At 39.0% G+C, this 13,240-nt stretch overlaps 1 protein-coding gene across 1 annotated transcript; it reads left to right on the top strand.

Annotated features, from left to right (window-relative positions):
• The first annotated feature begins 496 nt into the window (after positions 1-496).
• On the top strand, positions 497-12,883 carry beta-Man (beta-mannosidase). The gene is made up of 12 exons (XM_028320731.1): positions 497-739; positions 1,321-1,467; positions 7,270-7,418; positions 7,785-7,978; positions 8,200-8,458; positions 8,584-8,752; positions 9,707-9,832; positions 10,404-10,578; positions 10,931-11,504; positions 11,721-11,850; positions 11,943-12,325; positions 12,632-12,883. The coding sequence occupies exons 1-12, from the start codon at positions 613-615 to the stop codon at positions 12,863-12,865; spliced, it is 2,667 nt and encodes an 888-aa protein (XP_028176532.1). The 5' UTR covers positions 497-612; the 3' UTR covers positions 12,866-12,883.
• Positions 12,884-13,240: the final 357 nt, after the last annotated feature.

Below are 13,240 nucleotides of genomic sequence, written 5' to 3'. Positions count from 1 at the left end.
TTATATTGAGCAGACAACATTTGCATTTAATACAGTGTATCAGATACACTGTCTTAAGGCGCTGTTCTCGTGACATCTGAGAGGAGTTAATAGCGGATAATATGACTGGAGCCATGCTTGCACATCGGAGTGTCCGGTAGAGCTGGGAACGTGTCGATATACCGCGACAAGGATTTAATTTTAAAGAAATTACTAACATTTCTGTAACTAATAATAATATGCTGATTATGTCCAGGACAAAGCCCTGAGCTCTTTTAATTCCACATGAAACAACACAAGATATACTATAAAGTAGATGAAGGTCTGCTCTACATAGTTTCCATGATTTCACCCATCTCCTTTTGCAAACGACCCAATTGATTTAGCAATATTTTAATAAACATACATTGTAATGTCTGTACGACCGTGTCTGTAAGTCATAATTAAGTAACTTTGTTTAATTCGTAAACATTTTTCCTTATCGATAGCGTAAGCGAGTCAGAATGTCGACAGCATCAATTGAAGTGTGTACAAAGCCGTCGGTCAAGCGTCAGTTAAAGATAGCAATGCCCCCGCCAACGTAACAAGCGGTATTCTCATATTTTTAGTAAATACCTAGTCCTTTTAAAAGCCATGAAAACATTTGCCATAGTGATTTTTGGATTGATTTTCGCCCAGTTAAACTACACGGCTAGTGGGTTAACTAAACTGAGTTTATCCTCTAAAAGTGTATCATGGACATTGGAAAACAAGAATGGGAGTAAGTAACCTTGCGTATAATATTTATTGACCTTCATTGATAGATGAAACAAGCACAGTTGGGAAATGTTATTTGTTTACATTGGTTGACTTTGCCGAAGCCGGTTTTGTCGCAAGTTTACACGCTGCCAAGTGTTTACATGGTAGCCGTACACCGTTATCAGGACGCAGTAGTTTAATGTTCACTTAACTATATTACTATTAGGCATTTGGTACTAGGTACATACCTACCTACTACTATTAAATAGTCGTTTGGTTTTATTAAAGAATTTATTATATTTTTGTTGCTTGGCTTCTGATGTATCCAGAAAACATTGGACGAATCGGCAGTGCCTCTTACCTAAAATTTTTAAGTGTTACCGAAAAGTGTGTACCTAGGATTAAGTATGACTATTTAGGATTAGGTGGATCTACACTGCTTTTGTCTACTTTATTATAACGAGGGTATAGGTACATTTTTTTCTTTCAAAGAAAGCTATAATCCTATAGGCCATAAGAAACACTACATTATTAAGTAGTTTAATTATACTTAGCTATAGAGTTCAACGTGGTTAGTTTGACCCGTATCTTCCGCCATTCCAGCGATCAAAGTGCCAGGGTCTGTTCCTGGAGGTGTCTACTCGGATCTGATAAAAGCCGGGGTCATAGGAGACATCCTCAAGGGCTTCAACGACGTGCTGACCAGATGGGTTGCCTACGACACTTGGACTTATACCGGGATGTTCAACGGTAATGTTATAAACGAATTTTCATTCATAAAATGAAAACAGTGCTGCAAAAATTAGAGACAACTTTCAACAAACTTATTTCGGTGTACGATGCCGGAGTTTGGCATTGGCAAAACAGAGTTCCATTAGAATCCCATGAATCGTCCAATTAGGTACGTTAATAGATAGTCTGGCAGAGCAGTCGCCCAGCATGCAAAGGCACGTGGATTCAATTCCTACCTGGATAAGTACTACCATTATCATCATCAATTCAAAAATTGGATGTTCATCATTGCTGAACATAGTTTCCCCCAATGATTTCCATATTGCCCGGTTGGTAACGGCCTGCATTCTACCTCTAAGGGGTCGTCGGTCCACCTTGTAGATGAACGTCTCACGCTGCAATTTCCCGTACGTGACCTCCTGCTGAACCTTGCTACCTCATCAGCTGTCAGTTATGCATACTATGAGCCTTGTCCATTGCCACTTCAGCTTGCTAATCCCTCGGGCTATGTCAGCACTTTAGTTTGTTTGCACGGATCTCCTCATTTCTGATTCGGTTTGTAGTTCGTTCACCAGGGAGTCTGCTATTAGAGGGGGGTCACTCATATTATTAAATAATCAATTTAAATACAAGGAAAGAAAAGACATTGTCTCACTCTCAGTCGAACGAACTATAGAACTTGCGTGTGCAGAGCTAGAGCAGTATATAATTGTAAGTGTGTACAAGCCCCCATCTGCAAATTACCAATTATTCGAATCCACTATGGAGGAGGTCTTGAAAAANTACAAATATGAGCCAGTCGTTGTAATATTATGACGTCACGCGCATAAAATGGCGGGACGGCCGCCGCCCGCACTTTAAAAATTCAATATCTTGGAAACTAATTGACGTATCGAAATAATTATTTCACGTGTATTTTTTATTTTTAACAGAGAATACAGAAAGCTAAAAAACAAAATTAGTGAACATTCTTCATTAGGTACTCGAGCGCTCGGCCGAGCACTCGGCGTAATGTTCAAGCCTTGATCACACGTATCTACCGAGTAATCGGGCGAGACAGTGCTCTCGGCCGAGTGCGTATGAACATCGCACCGAGTGATCGGCACTCACTTGTTCACTTGTTTTTGAAGGAAGAGGTGAAAACTAAAAATTAAAAACTCAAATCCTTGTCATTTTGCGAGAAGTGGGTCAAGCCCCGAATTTGAAGTATTTTCATCGATAAAATTGACCATAGATTACGCCCTTAAAGTTTGATCACTACATGCCCGGAATGCGGATACACTGTATACATAGATAGTATTACCACAGAATAATAATAAGTACTACGTACAGTAGGTTTTCTTAGCGAAGGTATTTAAAAAAATGTATGCTCAATGTCGTCAACAATATGGTGTAATTTAGCTTGTCTCAAGAGTCGAGCACCGTTTTCTTGACATAGGTCAGTGATCGGTACTGCGTCGATTCCATAGGGCTGACTTCGGTAAAATAATGTGTGACGTGATCACGTGAAGTGCCAAACTGCGGAAAATGGCGGAGGAAATACATCATTATGCATGAATAATATTTTGTGTTTATCATCAATCAGTTACATACACACCACCGTTTTTTCTACTTTCCATCATAGGTAGGTACATAGTTTATCGTCTATCTAATATAGGGTTGCCATACGTCCCCGTACGCCGGGACATGTCCCCGTTTGAAGCATGGTGTCCTGGCGTCCCGGCCGATAAGCAATTTGTCCCCGTTTAAAAATCATAGTTATTTAATAGAGGGCTGGACTTGGTAAACAGTAATATACCTACGTAGAAATAAACGCGACGAACTAGCTAGGCTAATGAGGCTAATCGTACGTTGATATATAACATTGTGATAATTTTATGTTTGTTGATTACATACCCCCTTACTAATAATGGTTGTATAGTGGCGGTATAGCTATACAATGTTTTGTCCTTATCTGTCAAATTCAAATGTCACATATGATAACACTTTTTCACTGAAAATCGGAAACGAAATTATAAATTCCGATACAGAAGTTGCAACCACATTTGAGACATTCTTCTCCAATATTGCGTCTGAAACAACTAAAGAACTGAATTCATCACCAGTTCTTGCAGAGTCTCTTTTAAAATCTAATGTCACCGAGTGCCAGTGTCTGCTCCAGTTCAGGCATATAGATTGTAATACAATAATTAAAACCTTTAGAGAATTAAATATGAAAAAAACTGAGGACCTTTGGGGAATCTCCGTCAGTATAATTGGAACAATTATTGACACCATAGCTCCTCACCTTGCATTAATTTTTAATACATGTATTGATCAAGGTTGCTTTCCTAGCTTAATGAAGTTAAGTAAAATAATTCCATTGTTCAAGGCTGGTGACAAATGTGACCCCTCTAATTTTCGACCGATTTCTATTCTACCAGTACTTAGCAAAATTTTCGAGAAAATTATTTTCCACCAACTTCTATCTCACTTCATTTTTAACAAATTATTACACAATAAGCAATTTGGTTTTACGAAAGGTAGAAGTACTACTGACGCTGGGGTAGCACTATTGAAACACGTCTTTGATGCTTGGGAGAGTAAAAAGGACGCTGTTGGTATTTTCTGTGATCTTTCAAAAGCGTTTGATTGTGTAGACCACCAAACCTTACTAAACAAATTGCGACATTATGGTGTTTCGAATAAGTCACTTGATCTGCTGAACTCGTATCTCACAGGCAGAAAACAAAAAGTTTGTATTAACGGAACTGAGTCTTCTGGAGCACCTCTTACTATGGGTGTGCCGCAGGGATCAATATTGGGACCTTTGCTATTTCTTATTTACATTAATGACCTTCCTTACTTTGTAAAAGATCTGTGTGATATTGTGTTATTTGCTGATGACACATCTCTCATTTTCAAAGTTGATAGAGGTAAAGTAAATTTTGACGATATTAATAACACACTCTCACAGGTTCTACATTGGTTCACTGTTAACAACTTATTGTTAAATGCAAACAAAACTAAGTGCATTAAATTTACCTTACCTAATGTGAGGCAGGTTTCCACGCAATTAATGGTGAAGAATGAACCATTAAATAGCATAAATTCCACAACATTCCTGGGAATCACTTTAGATGCTAAACTTCAATGGGGTCCTCATATTGAAACTTTGTCAAAAAGGCTCAGTTCGGCTGCTTTTGCAGTGAGAAAGATAAGGCAATTAACTGACATTGAAACGGCAAGGCTAGTATATTTTAGCTATTTTCATAGTATAATGTCATACGGCATATTGTTGTGGGGCTCAGCCGCGGACATTGAAACTGTGTTTGTTCTGCAGAAGAGAGCAGTGCGGGCCATTTATAACCTTGGACCCCGATTTTCCTTGAAAGATTTTTTTAAGGAAATAAACATACTGACAGTAGCTTCACAGTTCATTTATGAAAACCTTTTATATGTCCGCAAAAATATAGAGCAATTCACGAAAAAGAGCGATTTGCATAACTTTAATACAAGAAACAAAAATAAACTTGCCGTTCCAAATTTCAGATTGCATAAGATTGGTAATTCATTTATGGGAAAATGTATTAAATTCTTTAATAAATTACCACAAACTGTTGTAGAACTACCCATTCATAAATTCAAAGCACATATTAAAAGTACCTTAATGAAAAAGGGCTACTATAAAGTCGATGATTATTTAAAAGATAAAAATGTTTGGGATACGTTACTGCCTAGCTCGCATAAATATTTATAACTTTGTACATTTTAAAGCATGTAAACCTTTGAAAAAGAGGCTGACAATAGTGACTGAGTTTCTTGCGCTGCTTCTTCTCAGCACTGGCCCATTTATTGTCCTGAAGCAGTGGTAGGGTTAATACTGGGACGTGTAAAAGTGCTTTTTTTAAGCCTATTTACAGAAATAAATGAGTTTTATTGAGTTTTTTACAATGACAGATAAGGTCAAAAGATTGTATAGCTATACCACCGGCTATACAACCATTATTAGTAAGACTAAGGGGGAACGTGTGCTAATTAAAAAATGTTGACAGATACTTAATACTTTGGTTAATGTTGATTAATACCTATTGTTGTAATAAAAGCTCCTTTTTTCTACCTTTAATAGTTTTTCTTTAAATGTCCCCGTCTGAGTCCCCACACTTATGGCAACCCTAATCTAATACAATGCAAATGGGTGAAGAATACACGTGCGTACGTCAATGCTCGCTCTTGAGTGTCCTGTCGATTAAATATCCCAGTAGGTGCCGTCCCGCGTCCGCGTTTTGTTTTTGATGCAGACTCGCGGAGATGAACAGAGGGCCGAGTGTGAGTTTTTTTCAAACGCGCTCACCAGTGAGCGCGTCAAAAAATGACATTTAATGTATAATGGATTGTACAGCGCCCCTAGCGGGAAACTATCAAAAACTAAAATTTTTATAAAAATTTTAATTGTAAACTCACACTCAGCCCACAGGCCATTACCGTGACCGTGGCGTCCTCTATAGACTACAGGTGTCAAAGTAGTAGATTTTTTTATTTCAATTACCTAAATTACTCGTTATTGAGGACAAAGATCTTTTAACTATTTATTATTTATTTATTTATTTATTATTCATTATTGAGCAATTACATATTTGATCCAAATAGCGTCCTAAATCCTCTTTAGGTTTGTCAACTTGTTGTTATACTCATATTAAACTAATAATGCATCGTTTTCAGCTACATACTGTCAGAAGTTGCCAAACAGAACAGCGGGTTATCGCTACAAAATCCAGTTGAATATATCGGCGAATTCTACCTCGACGGCTCTGATGGCTACACTTATCTAGTCAAATACATTCTGACAGATGTCTCGAAGGATAATAGTACATATTATACACCAGAGCAAGGGCCAGGCACACCACCACTGCTTATTGCATCCATGGTTGGCGGCTAATCAAATAACGGCTAACAAAATGAACGCTATCACTGTTTTATTTATATGTAGGTACTTAGTTGAGGAAATATAACAATATCGTTAGAAATAAGTCTGTTTTCATTTATTTCTTTTAAAACCTTCAGTTCTCATAAAAAATATAGTTAATAACTTTTTGTTATATTTATTGCAATTCGTGATGCAGTATTTATATATTTCCCGTTTTTGCAACATTCTTCTTTACTGCTCCGCTCCTATTGGCTGTAGAGTTGTGTTGTATAGCTGGGCATTAACTCGTTAATCCGTAAATCGTTAATTAACGAAGTTAACATTTCTATTAACGGATTAACTTTTAAGTTAACTTTAAAAAATGTTAACGGACTCGTTAACTTCCGTTAAATTATCCTAAGTCGGCACGATGAAAAACGCGTTCTGACAAGTAGGTACGTTCGGGCTTCTAGAACTTCCAGAACCCAAAATAACAGTTTTTGTAACCAGATTCGTCGAACGCAACGATATGTCAACGTAATATCAGGCCTGTTCATCTCCGCCAGTTTACATCGAAAACAAAACACGCACGATGGCCCACCTACAGGATACTATTCGACAAGGCCTCACATACGAGCGAACATTGACTCACGCACGCGTATTCTTGTGTATGATGGAAGAAAATAAAGAAAATGGTGTACCTACTAAATGAGTATTTCTCAAAAAAAAATGTACAATCTTTAAAAAAAAAAGTGTGCTTTGAAACAGTTCAAAAGTTTTATATTTATAAATCATCACACAAAAAAACACACACACAATTTTGAAGGATGAATATTAATCTACACTAATATTATAAAGAGGAAAACNTTTATGATCGCGTAAACAACGAGCTGGATAAGTATATCATTAATTAAAAGAATATGGTATATTTCCAGTAACGGAAGAGCAGCTCAGTTCAGCAGTAGCGCACTTAGTCCTGCACGGCGTAGACACTTATTCGCAGATAAAGTTGAATGACCAAGTACTTCACTATACAAACGATATGTTCTTCAGATACGTGCTTGACGTTAAACAGCACTTGAAGGTAATTTTGTAATACAGGTAGGAGTAACAGGAGCGTTTATTCACTTAAGAGCGGGCCTCAGTTTATTTGTTTGAATTTGATTAACTTTTTAAAGTGAATGTAAAAGATGGTTTTAGACTTTTGTTCGATTGTTTTTTATTTAGATATAAAATTGAAGTTACGAGTATCTGTCGCTTTTTCACAGTTTATTTATCAGTTTTGATTCATTCAAATTACATCTATGAAATTTCCATTTCATGGTGTTAAACTAATGTCCGCGTCAATAACGAGTTTTATCTACTTTCCTGACAATTTTAACTAAGTAGATGCTACCGTTCCATACTTAACAGCTCTACTTGTAGTGAATTTTTATTACACTAATTTCAGGTGGGGTCTAATGAACTGAAGGTTAAATTCTACTCACCTATTGTGGCCGCTAAAGAGCGTTCAGATGACCACTTCACGGCACCGAACTGTGTACCCCCGGAGTACAATGGCGAGTGCCATGTCAACCAAATTAGGAAGATGCAAGCGTCATTTGCCTGGGATTGGGGGCCAGCTTTCCCCTCAGTTGGTTTATGGTAGGTGAATTGACTTTGTATCTACATATAACATGCTGTATAATCCGATCAAGTTAACTGCACACCTGGCTGGGATGCGACTCTCCCTCGCACACCTCCCCGCGTTCGTCCCGTCCGTACCAGAGCGTCGATGGATGTCACGGCAGCCAGATGCGCAGTTAACCTGACCTGTCTGTGTTTTACGAAAAAGTGTAATGATTAAAAATACTGGTTTATTTTAGGAAAGCAGTCGAAATAGAATTCTATGATACAGCAATCCTAAGAACCATGATGGTACACTATGTGAAGAGAGACAAGTATTGGGATTTGATGATAACTACCCTCATAGAGTCGAAGATGGTTGCCAGCCAAATCAATGTGACGGTCAATGCGGGAATTAAACTTGAAGGAGACCAGACAGAGCATGTCCAGAGGATGTTCACCGTGAACTCCAGGGGCGATGGACACGCTGAAGCACGAATAAACATTACTATAAGTGAGGTATATCTATCTACCTTAGTTTTCTTACAGTCTGTGCAGGCAGAAAATACAATTGACTGAGTTTTCCAGCATCCTTTAAGAATATTAGAAGTACTCGTAGAATGTAGTTGCTTTAACAATTTCAGAATACCGTAAGATTGTGGTGGCCGAACGGTTACGGAGACCAGGCCCTTTACGACTTGTTTGTCAAAGTCTGCACCACTGGAGACCGCCCGGAGTGTTCTGCAAGACGTAAAAGAATCGGGTTTCGTACGGTGAAACTCATACAAGCTGATGCCTCGACTAAAGTACCAAGTGAGTATCAGTTCCAGGTAGTATATCGATGGGTGCCTGGAACAAAGCCGCAATAGCCATAGCAGCAGTTTTCCGATTAAGTGATTTTAGTAAACTGCGGGTCCCTATACACCTTTTGAATTTTTTTCAGAATTTTATCTTTGAAACTGCCTGATTTACCAAAAGCACTATGGATATTGAATCGTTATTCCCATTCACCATTTAAAATTTGTTGACCGGAATAATCGTGCCATATACAATGTCAAAACTTTTATTTAAATCTTCTACAAGCAAACGGCTATTACTGTATCCTTCAGATCAGCGCCCGAGGCTGCAATACACTATTGCTGTTTGATTAATTGCACACTTTTTACCGGAATAAAACCACAATGGACTCTTACGGAACCGACTTTCAATGTATGAAGCGGCAATATGTATTTCTACCTTTTTTAAAGTATATTCTAAGCACTTTAACCTTATGCACATTCAATGTTACTCCAGAAAAAATAACGCATCGTTTGTTATACAAACCGTTTTGATACGCCTCGTAGTTTAGAATTATTCAAAATTGACACTAAATCTCTTCTCCTGTAAAATTGTGTTTTGACGATTGCGGCTTTGTTCCAGGCAGTCATTATTAGGTAAGAGGAGAACCTATGTATTATTAAAGGCCGGCCGATCTATTCTCATAAATAAAACACTGGATACTCATCTTTCACATTATATTGCCTTATTTTAGATACAATTCATCACTTAGCACAAAAGCGCGCGGAGTCGTCTCCGCGCGTCCCTCTATTCTCTGACGTTTTATCCTCGTGTGACACTGACGTATTGTCAATGTCACTATGACAGCAACTCATTGGCCACAACTATATCGTTATTTTAACGTTTTAGATTTTTCATAATTAACAGTATGAGGGTTAAATGAGTTTTACATAATGTATTCTGTGTTAATAGTACCAACGTATATTTCAGACAACAGCAGTGCTGGTCATGGCTTGACCTTCTACTTCGAGGTCAACGGCTCGCCTCTGTTCATGAAGGGCTCCAACTGGATCCCGCAGCACATCCTACCCGAATACAGCTATGAGAGATCGCGGAGTAAGTATAATTCATTATTCAGTGGATAAACCCTCCTTGTTGTGTAGTGCCACTGCAAGTTGCCTTAATCGTAGTGGGTCCTAGCTGGTTAGATCCACATCGATATGCAACAAATTGTACTTGACTCTTAACTTCATTTGCATTCAATAAAGCAGTTACTGAAAGCCGCGATTGACGTCAAAATGACGATGCTGCGATGCTGGTATCTCATGTAATAGTTACTATATGCCAGTGGCGGCGTAGCATGGGTTGGTACCCGGGGCGATCACCCCCCCCCCCCCCTACCCCCATCATAAGTCCCAAGGCACCCCCAGGATTTTTTGNTTACCCCCCAGGATTTTTTGGGGTTACCTACCGATTCGAAGATTGAAAGACAAGCGCACCCCCCCACCCCCCCCATCAGACATAGACCGCAGACTTCCCATGCAGTTGCGCCTGTGAGTACTAATCTGCGCGACTTGTGTCACCCCCTGATGCTTGGCACCCGGGGCGGACCGCCCCCCCCTTACGCCGCTACTGCTATATGCAGCAAACATTTATTGTACTTGAGTCTAACTTCATTTGCATTCAGCAAAGCAGCTGCTGCAAGCCGCGGCCGACGTGCACATGTCGATGCTACGCGTGTGGGGAGGTGGTCTATACGAGAGCGATTACTTCTACCAGCTCTGCGACCAGTACGGCATCATGGTGTGGCAGGACTTGCCCTTCGCTTGCTCCATGTACCCCGTAGACCAGGAGTTTATTACGTAAGTTTTAGTTTCGTTGCTTTTTGTAGTACACTTGGGATCAAAGTAAATTTTGCATCTGGAGCTGCAGATTTCATAACCCGATTTCAGGAAACTGCCTCTCGTTTCTACCACTGCAACGCAACTATTGTATTTTATTTTATTTTTATTGTATAACTAGATCTGGTTTGCATTTGTCCAGTTGTAGATCCTAGCTACACAGCATTGGCAGCGATGGGAACGAGAGATGATGGGACGGGAGTAGTTCCCCTTTATTATTTTGATAAAGGTCGCTTTGGGACTACTTAAAGTTCTTTGGTTAGTTTTCTAAGGTTGGAAGCGTCTAGGCTTCTTTAATGTTTTTTTATTACAGCGCAGTCAAATTAGAAGTAATGCAAAATGTCATAGAGCTGCAAAGCCACCCGTGTATTGCTGTGTGGTCAGGCAACAACGAGAACGAAGCTGCTTTGCGAGGCAACTGGTACAAGACCAGCTCAGAGTTCAACAGATACCAGGCGGAATATGTAAAACTGTATGTAGAGACAATCAGACCCATCGTGGAGGATTTGGATTGGATGAATCCGTACTTAGTTTCCAGTCCATCTAATGGATTAGAGTCAGAATCGGAGGGGTTCATTGCCTTGAATCCATATGATCCTCATTTCGGTGACACTCATTATTACAATTACATTGCTGACAACTGGAACGATAATACATACCCTCTTACTCGATTTGCTTCGGAATACGGCTTCCAATCTTTGCCATCTTTGTCTACCATGAGGCAGGCAGCTGAGAAGCCAGAAGACTTCAGTTTGCAAAGTGAATACTCCAAGCATAGACAACATAGCCCGAACGGTTACATGTTCATTGAGTTACAGATGGACAAGAGATTGAAATTGGAAAAGAATGACACGAAGTACTTTGAGAAATTCGTATTCTATAGCCAGGTATGTATTGTACTATTACACAATCGATGTTAAAGGTCATGTGATCCAGGTTCATGATGATAATTTTATCGGCATAAGCCGCATAATAAGAAGTTCATAAAGGAACACTCGCTAATATTGAGGAACAAAACAAATACTAATACAGGTATCACATAAATAGTAGAGCTGATAGGTGACATAACATATTTTTGCAAATAGATTAATAAATAATTACAGGTTTCTCAAGCAATGATAATAAAGACCCAGACGGAGTACTACAGACAGAGCCGCGATTCTTGGTACACTATGGGCGCTCTGTACTGGCAGCTGAACGATGTTTGGCAAGCGCCCTCGTGGTCAGGCATCGGTTAGTATTGAGCAACTGCTTTTGAGCATTTACAAAGATCATATTTCATGAGTTAGTGTTCAGATAAATTGATAAATTCACCATGCTTACAGAATACGGGGGCAAATGGAAAATGCTTCACTACTTTGCAAAGCGATTCTTTGCGCCAGTATTAATATCGCCCGCGCTTCTTTCCACGGGGGATGTCGTCTTATATCTCCTTAATGATCGATTGGTGCCGATACTCAACGCTACAGTCTTAGTGCAAGTTTACAAATGGGACAGTTTTACTCCCGTCTACAGTCAGAACTACAGCGCATATGCCCCGAAACTTAGTGCGGGAAGGCAACCATACAAACTGAATGTAAAGAATACGGATATGAAGACGGTGTTTTTGAAATTCACGCTGATAGCAGATGAGGTTCAAGCGCCGGTTAATTTCGTGTTCCCTACACCGTTGAAGGAGATTGAAGGGCTAAACAAACCTAATATCAAGGTAAGAGCCACTTAGGGCCTGTTTACACTTTGATGGATCGTATTTTCTCAGTCCGTCTAACTAAAGAGACGGATATTATGCCAGTGGCTAAGGTTTTAATTATTATAATTTATTTACTTTTCACATTTAGATGGTCCGTCTAACGGCCAGTTCACACATGTCTCCGTTTTACTGTTCCGTTTTATCGTGTACGTTTTTAAAAACGGAGACATGTGTGAACCGGCCGTAAGTGGGAAAGGTACCTTAGTGATTTTAAATTAATATTTGCAAAGTTTAATTATGCTTAGTACATTTTTTAAATTTCAGATTCATGTTCACAGTCCAACAAAAGTTGGCAACGAATACCGGTACCAAGTCGAGGCTGTCTCAGACACCATAGTGTTGTTCCTTTGGTTGGAGGCGGACGATATAAGCGGTCATTTTGAAGATAACGGTTTTATTGTAACCGAGCCCAATATCTCCACATATTTCAGTACCAAAAAGCACATCGAGTCTAAAGAGTTGCAGAAGAAAATAACGTATCAATATTACTTGCATTAAAGCAATAATTTAAGTTTTTGGATGTGTTTTTAATTCACTACTACTGGTTCCAAGGTTTTTCTCCGGGACTACTCAACCTTTTCTTATTAAAGCTAGAGCTTTGATGAAGTTTCAGTAGTCAGATAGTTCCTTTATGTAAGTATAGTTCTTGCAACTCACAAGGTGAGTAAGCTTTACTTGTGTGTGTACGTATACATGCACATAACGATAGCGACGATAGTGTATTTATCAAAACTTTTGAAAAACGAACAGTAGCGAGCACCACACATGTAAAGCTCACTCGCCTTCGAGAATTGCAACAACTAAGAATCGGTATCACCTAAGAAAATTGATATTATAAAAATAAAACAATTTATAAAAAGCAAATAACCGCGT

This window comes from Ostrinia furnacalis, unplaced genomic scaffold, assembly GCF_004193835.3.
Source record: "Ostrinia furnacalis isolate ACB-3 unplaced genomic scaffold, ASM419383v2 OfSCF7447, whole genome shotgun sequence".
Classification (NCBI taxonomy): Eukaryota; Metazoa; Arthropoda; class Insecta; order Lepidoptera; family Crambidae; genus Ostrinia; species Ostrinia furnacalis.
The sequence above is the reverse complement of the archived record's forward strand: the minus strand, read 5'-3'. Positions and strand labels throughout refer to the sequence as shown.